General features: G+C 37.7%; 1 protein-coding gene across 1 annotated transcript in view; it reads right to left on the bottom strand.

The window, feature by feature from the left end:
* LOC144980201 (nuclear receptor subfamily 5 group A member 2-like) overlaps positions 1-9,487 on the bottom strand; it is a 95,306-nt gene that overhangs the window by 57,073 nt on the left and 28,746 nt on the right. The window contains 1 exon segment of the mRNA XM_078927775.1: positions 2,797-2,925. Coding sequence (XP_078783901.1) covers positions 2,797-2,925 — 129 coding nt within the window.

The raw sequence follows: 9,487 nt of genomic DNA, 5'->3' as shown, positions 1-9,487 counted from the left end.
AAATTGGGACAGGACAGGGGCCATTAGACATTTTGCAATTTTTCCGGTCAGAGACGCCTGTTAACACCAGGTACGGTGAAAAGAATGTGAGTAAAGAGCCTTTTCCAAGGACCTAACTATGCGCAAAGCGAGGCTCGAACCCAGGACCTTCCGATCCGAAAGCGAGTGTCATCCCACGAGACCACATAGCCACACAAAAACTAATACAAACACTTCAAGAAAGAACTAAATATACTAACCACCAATGTTTCAGGCTCAAAATCCTTCTTCAGCCAAAATTTAAACGAAAACCAGACCTGCCTACTTGAAATGTTAAAAATTCGTAGTTTTCAGAGGGAAAAAATAAAATCATTATAATTAACTTTAAAAATTTAATATTTTCCCTTTTAGCAGTATCTATTAAATATGCCTTCAAAACCCTGAATAGATGCTTTGTGGCACCAAAATATTCTTTTTAACACAAGTGTTTTAAATCATAAATATCTATTTATTTCTGCTGTTGAAGCCAAAAAATTCTTATTTTAATAAATTTTTTCGTAGTCCATGGGCAGGTCTGTGATATGTCGCGCTAAATCCAGATAGATGGCAGAAAATCCAAATCAAATTTGACATTTTAATGTTTCGACTTGTTTTGAATGGCTGGAAGGTTATTGAGCCCGAAACGGTCTGTCTTCTGTATTTTGTTCTTATTTTGAAGCTGTTATTAATATTCATTTGTTTTACATTACATTTTACCAGTCCAGAGCTTTGGCAGCTTATGTTTATTCTTTTCTTTTCAAGGTGCAGTATAATCCTGCATGGCCAATTTGGGGGGGTTTTTGGGGAGGTAGGGGAAAGGGGAGGGGGTTCACATCTTGTTTGTCCAAGCCTTAAACAAATAAAAACAAGGAAATATGAAATAAAATGAAATACATTCAGAGGAAAAAATTTTGATGATGATGATGATGATGAAGATGAAAATGTGATGATGATGATGATGATGATTGAGGACAACGAAGACAATGGTGATGACGATGACGAAGACAAGGATGATGGGTATGATGAAGATGATAATGACAATGATGACGACAATAAAGTAAAAACAAACCGATTCTAACATGAATATAAATATCCATTATATATCCAAAAACGCCAACTTTAAATTTGGCTCACAGGAGTTTCAGTCACCACCCCCGTAGGAATTGCATTGCCGAAAGAGGAATTTCCGCACACAAGAAAAAGGAATTGGAATGGTATTTGGCATTGTTTTACATATTGTATAGTATATTATTTTTACCTTCCAGCTTCATTCCAACACTGAGGCATTTCTGAAAGCGACAAAACGGGGATCTCTTTCCGTTGACTCTTGTCAAACTGACAGTTACGATTGTCCACGCACGTGTACACTTTCTTGTTCTGGACGGTCCTCTTGAAGAAGCCTGGACAGAAGACAAATGACAACAACAATCATTTTTTTTTTTTTTTAAAATGAGTCATAGAGAAGGATCAGGAAAAAAAAATAGAGCTTTTATATAGCGCTATATCCACTAAATGTGCTCAAAGTGCTTTAAAAAGGGTCCCTGGCCAACAGCAACATTTAACATGTAAAAAAGGGACATGATGCCTGTTAGGCGATATTACAATTTTTTCGGACAGAGACAACGCTGTTAACGGACCAGGTACTCATTTGACACCCGAGTACGGTGAGAGAATGTGAGTAAAGAGCCTTCTCCAAGGACTCCACTAAAGCGCCGAACGAGGCTCGAACCCAAGACCTTCCAAAACCAAAACGAGTGTCATACCACAAGACCACATAGCCGCAGAAGACAATAAGGTATATGGGGAGCTATGTTGTTTTAGTGGGGATGGGGCCTTTGCCTTAAAATCAGAAGGGCCCGTTTCAAGTCCAGCTCAGAGCCTGAATATAGAGGGGGGGGGGGGGAAAAATCTTTCCCCAAAGGAAAAAAAAAAAGAAAATGGGCCCCGAAGCGGGGTTTTTACCCGGGGTCTTTCCGGGTTTTGATTGTTTTTTGGGGCCCGTTTTTCCGGGAAAGTTTTTTTGTTTTTTTTTTTTTTTTTTGGCCCCAATTTTATTTTTTTTTTTTTTTTTTTGTTTTTTTTTTTTTTTTTTTTATTTTTTTTTAAATTTTTTTTTCCGGTTTTTTTCGGACGGGAGAAAATGTCCAAAAAAATTTTCCCCCATACTCAAGAACTTTAATTGGGCAAGGATATTTTTTTTTTTTTTTTTTTTGATTTTTATAAATCTTTAGCCCGGCTCAAGGGAAAAAACTCTTCACAAAAAGAGAAGAAACAAAAAATAAGAACTACATCATTTGGGTTTATCAACATTTTTCTTATCATCATCATCATCATCTTCATCCAAACCTTTGAAATCCCCTTTATCATCAACCCAAAACCCATGATCTAATGATCGCCGGGTGGATACACGGGATGCAGATCTCACAACCCTTTTTTGCCCCTTTTCTCTATTGTTGGCCTTATTTCCCAGAGTTCCTCCATCTCCTTTGTCCTTGACAGGGGGAAATGTAAACTTTCAAGTCGGCAGGGTTTTTACTCTGCCCGTTTTTTAACCCCCCCCCCCCCCCCCCCCCTCTCTCCCTCCCATCTCTCTTCTTTACTGCTTCTCTCCCTTCATTCTCCTTATCTCTCTCTCTCTCTTTTTCTCTTTTTTCTCTCTCTCTCTCTCTCTCTCTCTCTCTCTCTCTCCCCCTCTCTCCCCCCCTCCCCGCCTCTCTCTCTCTCTCTCTCAATCAATCCATTTACCTCTATATTTACTTATCTTCGTTACAAACTGACCTTTACAACTCTCACAGGTCAGCAAGCCATAGTGATAGCCGGACACTTTATCCCCACAGACTGGACACAGCTCGTCAAAGCCTGACTTGAAATCTTTAAAGTCAGAATCCCCGACCATGGATCCGGAAGCTGTAGGGGTGGAAAAAAAAGGGGGAAAAAAAAAAAAATTAATAATAATAATAAATGTTAATAAAATAAACGTTGAGCTTTTATCCACTAAACGTTTTTAAAAGTGCTTTACAATGGGGCCCCTGACCGTACCATCGCCCAACTTATAGCCTGACACTGGGGCCCAAAAAATTTGACGTCAAAATGCCAGTCTTCGGCACAAAAAGAAAACAAATCGTGAGTTTTGTATTCAATAGTTCAACCAATGAAATAACTTGTCTCCATGAGCTCTACTAACGACAACTCACAAACGGTGCAAAAAAATAAAAATAAAATAAAAATAAAATAAATAATGAGGTCAAACTGCCAGCCCTTTTTGGTTTCAGTTCAGGCTATATAAAATAACGATGGCGACCGCGACACTGACCAAAAAATGACATCAAAAACAAGTCTTGGCCACAAATGAAAACAAATCGTGAGTTGTATTCAATAGTTCAACCAATGGGATCACCATGAGCTCTACAAAACGACAACTCACAAGGCGGTGCATAAACCAAATAATGAGTCAAAAGACAAGCCCTTTTTGGGTCTTCGTGCCGGGCTAATAAAGATGAACGAATTTGACAATCATTCAGGCCTTTGTTATTGTTTTTCGCCATCCACATTTGTGAGTAATGTCACTAAACGTATCAACCCCTATCAAAAGTTTTAAAATGTATTTAAAAAATGAGCATGTGCATAGAGATAGTTTTATTAACTATCAATAACATGCAAAAAAAAAAAAAAAAAAAAAAACTAAAAACAAAAAAAAAAACCTAAAAACATTGCTTTGATACACGCCAATTTAATTTGTCTCAGAAAAAAAAGACTAACAAAGAGGCATGGGATAAAAGTAACCCCGGGGATACTTCGGATATAGTCGTTTTTAGGGTTGAGTGAGTTAAAAGTAAAAAATAACAAAAAGCCTCAACGTTTTTAGTCCCAAAGACCAAATTATATTTTTTTCAAAAACATTTCTTACAAATGTTTTTTAAACTTCTTTTCAATGGTATCATATAAAATAGGACATCTCTCCTCTCTCTCTCTCTCTCTCTCCCCTCTCTCTCCTCTCTCTCTCTCCTCTCTCTCTCTCTCTCCCCTCTCTCTCTCTCTCTCTCGTTATTCTCCCAAGACCAAAATTTTATACATATATAAAAAAAATTTCGTGTCAAAGCTTCTTTTCAATGGTGTCATATCAAAAGGTCATCCCTGATATTATTGGGGTTTTTTTTTGTTGTTGTTTGTACTGCTGTCCGCTATTTGAGTAGATGTAGGCGTGTGGGTGTGTGTGTGTGTGTGTTGTGTTTATTTGTGTGGGGTGTTGTGTGTAAGTGTCATGACTGTGTGTGGTGTCAAGTATGTAAATAAAATTTTTTTTTAATCGATCGCACGTGCGCACACATGCATACAGAATTGGGAAAGGGGGGAGAGGAGGGGGAGAGAGGGAGAGAGAGAGAGAGAGAGGAGAGAGGAAAAGAGAGAGGAGAGAGAGAGGAGAAGGGGGGAAGAGAAAGAAGAGATATATATATATATTCACATTAAAAGGCCAAAGAACGAGATCAAATTGTGAGTCTTCTTACATTTAAATTTTAGGGGAAAAAAAGAACTTTTTGTTCACATCATTTTAATTATTTAATTTTTTTTTTTTTAATGAGGATGAAAATCTAAAATCTTCAGATCACGTACGGATTCAATTTGTTTTTTCCTTTCCTCCGTTTTTTTTTTTTTTTTTTTTTTTTTTTTTTTTTTTGTTTCTTCCCATTTTTTTCTGTCGATTTAAAGGGAAAATATGTATTGTTAAAGCGTTTAGCAAAAAATACCGCAACATCGCCCACCCCAAAAATTCCATAAAATTTTTTAAAAGTCAATCACTTTTGTTATTTTTTTTTAGACAGAATTTTAATGATTAGTAGTTTCACAAATCATAGTTAAAATTTGCTGCCAACTCGAAAAATAAATAATAATGGAATTTTGAATAAAGCTTAAATTTAATTACAAAAACAATCAAATGAAAAATTTGGGTTTTTCCCCTTTTATAACAAAACAGGATAAATAAACCCCACAGATAAAGAATATGGGGTAGGGCGTAGTTAAGACCACATCATTCTTTATCTGGGGTTTTATTCACCCTTTTTGTTGATAAAGGGAAACCCCGAAAACTTTTCATTTGATCTGTTTTTGAAATTTAAAATTGAAGCTCCATTCAACTTCAAATTATTATTTATCACTAAATCTAGAATCAAAATCATTTTTTTTATGCGCTTAGATAAAATAATCACAAATCCGCCAGACAAAAATTTTCATTCCAACCCAAAATTACATTAAACTTTGACATTTTTTACGCTTTGCGTTTTTTCATACCCAGAGCAGAATAAAAAGGTAAAATTTTTGGGGGTAAGGGTTCGGGGGAGTCTGTAAGTAGTTCCCCTTTCTGCGAACATAAACCCGTTTTTAAAAAAATTTTCACCCGAAAACTCGTCCCCTTTAAAATTCCTTCAACATTGAAAGGTTTTTGAAGTACTTCCCTGTAATGACGCATGTGACTTTAGTAATGGGTTTAAATATCGAAACAAGGCGGAGCCCTATGAAAAATCTCTTTTCCAACAGGCAAAAAGTGTATCCCAAAGGAGAAAAAAATTTAAATCCCATCAGGTTTTCGTTTTTTTACTTCCGGGCACTGACATGTGAAAAAAATTTGCCATCAGAAGAAAAAAAAAAAACCCCCATTTTCTTTTTTTAAACCCAAAGGGGTTTTGCGGCGGGGTGACATCAGACATTGAATCCCCTTATTGATCGATTTAAAAAAACTCCCCCACCTCCACACAAACCAACAAACCCACCACCCTTTTTTTTTTTATAAATAAATATCAAAAAACCTCAAACCCGGCTTTAAATAAACTTTAAGTAAAAAGCCCCGAAAAGCCACGTTTATAACAAAAAAATGAAAAGAATAGGAAAATGCTGAAACAACAAAGAAAAAAAAAACCGCGCGGGGCGATGGGGGCCGAACCCCCCGACCCTTTCTGGGAGACAACTCCCGCTGCCGGGGAAATCGGACTCTCCCTATGAAAAAATTCCCCGAGCCAAAAAAAAAAAAAAAAAAGCGCTTCAAAACCGTATCTAACGAGCCTTCTCTCCCCCCTTCTTGAATCACAAAAGGTTTTAAACACACAAACCCGCGAAGTTAGTTGGCCCGCCCCAATTTATTAAGCTTAATACCATATTTCAACACAAACATGTAACATAGAAACGATTTTAGACTTTATATGCTCCGGTATTTGGGGGGATTTTTTTTTTTAATTCGAAAGTGAGGGGCAGGCACTTATGTTTAAAAAGAAAAAGAAATCAGCCGCGTTTGAGACTTTTTTTAGTCTAAAACCAGGGACACTGTGATCCATCCATATTATTTGAACAATGATTTTCTGAACAATTAATTTTCTAAAGTCGTTCAGAGGACGGCAAAAGTTCACAGTAAGGGCCCAAAAAACGCGATCAATAATAAATGTACAATAACGGGTCGCACGGTGTTTCATCATTTGATTATCATTGTAACGCCACCGTCTCACAATGGTATAGATAAATGCCTTGGCCAAAGGGGTTCACAACATTGCCATCCGGAAGTATAACGGACCAACACACAAACTCTGTGTAACCATGCACTTTTATAGTCTGGTTAATACAGTTTAGTGAGAACAACTCACAAACGCGGTGGCAAAAACAATAACAAAGGCCTGAGTGAACGTCATCGCATACTATCTATATAGATAGTATGCGCTTGCTAAGAAGCTCAAACATTGCCATCCGGAAGTATAAGGGACCAACACACAAAACTGTGTGTATCCAAAAAACGTTTATAGTCCGGTTAATACAGTTCAGTGAGCATTACTCATAAACGCGGAGGGCCCAAAAAACAATAACAAAGACCTGAGTGACGTCATCTTCGAACTATCTATAGGTAGGTAGGTTTCACGTCCCCGTCGGGACCAACTCGTGCTGGAAACTTAAAACAAAAAACAACAAAACGTTTATGTTATGATTGATAGAATTAAGTGAGAACAAATAAATAAATCATTAAACAGGCTGTATCTAAAAATAGTGACAAAGACCCGGGGGACGTCAATTTCGTTCCTTCTATAATATATTTTTTAAATAGTGACGAAATAAAATTTGAGATGATTTTAAATCAGCACCCTATACGGTGGAGACTCGGAAGGTACGGAGTGATGCAGGCTCCAACCTCAACAAAAGAAAAAGTGTAAGGCTAAGATTTTTAATTGAGCTTTATTAGGGCAATATCCACTAAATGTGCTCAACGCTTTACAAGGGGTCCCTGACCACAGCAACATTTAACATATAGGACGGGACAAGACGCCTGTTAGGCGATATTACAATTTTCGGAAAAACAACCCCTGTTAAGGGCCAGGTACTCATTTTACACCTGAGTACGGAGAGAATCGAGAAAAGAGCCTTTTCCAAGGACTCAACTATGCGCCGAGCGTGAGGCTCGAACCCAGGACCTTCCGATCCGAAAGCGATGTCATACCATACACCCACATAGCCACAAGAAATTTCTTACAAGATTGCGTGTCAAAAAGAGGGAAAAACAAGAAATGAAGTGATTTGAAAGTACAAAGACAACAGAGAATAAAAACCCCGCGGGGGCGATGGGGCTCGAACCCGCGACCTTACTGGTACGACAACTCCGCCGGCCGGGGAAATTCGGATTCTACCGTATGAATATCCACGATAGTCTCCTACCACTAGACCAAATAGCGGCCAAAGAAACAGAAAAAAAAAAAAAAAAATATATAAATATAATATATATATATATATAATATATAAATTTTATTTTTATATATATTAAAAAAAAACAGCATAGACCACAAGACCACCATAGCCGCAAATTGGTGACGTCATCATTTTCGCAGTGGGGAAAAATTCTACGTCATGACAAAAATTAATTTTGTGCGGCTATGTGTCTAGTTTTATGGCGCCCGCTTTCGGATCGGAAGGCCTGGGTTCGAGCCTCGCTCGGCGCATAGTTGAGTCCTTGGAAAAGGCTCTTTACTTACATTCTCTCACCGTGCTCAGGTGTAAAATGAGTACCTGCCGTTAACAGCGTTGTCTTTGTCCAAAAAAAATTGTAATATAGCCTAACAGGTTACATACGTAAAATTCTCACTATCACAACACACACATACCCATACACACACAACACACACACACGCACGCACGCAAACAGTACTTGGTGGATTACGGAATTTCTCGATAATACGAAAACCCGTGTGCAAATAACACCCGATTAGAAATAGTAAACGAAAAGAGACGAAAAGTGGACCAAAACAACACCAAGCAAAAACCCAAGACGCCGACAACGCAAACACACAAAATTATGTGTAACCTAAATAAACAAAAATCAATATAACAGCTTCAAAAAAACAACAACAAAAAAAAACCAAAAAAACAACAAAAAAAAAAAAAAAAAAAAAAAAAAAACCAACACAAACGTTTCGGGCTCAAAGCCCTTCTTCACCAACAATCAATAACAATTTAATTTTTTTTTAATTGATCTTTATATGGGGCAAATATCCACTAAATGTGCTCAAAGCGCTTTACAGCGGGGGGTCCCTGGCAACAGCAACATTTTAACATGTAGGACGGAGGACATGCCGCCTGTTAGGCGATATTACAATTTTCGGGCAAAAACACCGCTGTTAACGGCCAGGTACTCATTTTACACCTGAGTACGGTGAGAGAATGTGAGTAAGAGCCTTCTCCATGGACTCAACTATTTCGCCGAGCGAGCGAGGCCGAACCCAGGACCGTCCGATCCGTGAGCGAGTGTCATACCACAAGACCACATAAACGCACAATAAAGACATAAAAAATACATTAGTATTCCAGACTGATGACCGAATCTGGAATTTAGTCATGTTTATTATGTCCTTATTGTTTTTGTTGTTGTTGGCTGAAGAAGGGTTTTGAGCCCGAAACGTTCCGTGTTGGGTATTTTCTTCTTATACTCGTTTTTTTTTTTTTTTTTTGTTTATTACTTTTAAAGTCCACAGCTTCTGGCAGCTTGGTATCACTTTTAAAATTTGGTGTAACCTTGGAAGCTTATAATAAATCTGAAAACATTTTTTTTAAACACACCACACACGCAAACAGTACTTGGGACGGGATTACGATATTTTCCTCGTCACCAAAAAGCAAAGAGTTTGAGTGACGTCAATTTCGTTCCGCTATAGACATAGTATCTGAGCACTTTTACTCTTTTTAAACATAAATCGATATCTCATTTAAAACACAAATAGTCAAAACTCTCTCTCTCTCTCTCTCTCTCTCCTCTCTCTCTCCTCTCCTCCCCTCTCTCCTCTCTCCCCTCTCTCCACACACACACACACACACACACACAGATAGAGAAAGAGGGGGGGGGGGAAAAAAGATAGATATAATAGATGAAAATAGATAGATAATAGTTAGAAAAAGTTGATAGAAAGAAGAGAGAAAGAGAAGGGGAGAAGAGGAAAAGGGGGGGGAAAGG

This window comes from Berghia stephanieae, chromosome 9, assembly GCF_034508935.2.
Source record: "Berghia stephanieae isolate SIO BIC M18660-M18661 chromosome 9, UCSD_Bste_1.3, whole genome shotgun sequence".
In the NCBI taxonomy this organism is placed as follows: Eukaryota; Metazoa; Mollusca; class Gastropoda; order Nudibranchia; family Aeolidiidae; genus Berghia; species Berghia stephanieae.
Note: the sequence above shows the minus strand (reverse complement) of the source record. Positions and strands in the feature narration are given on the sequence as shown.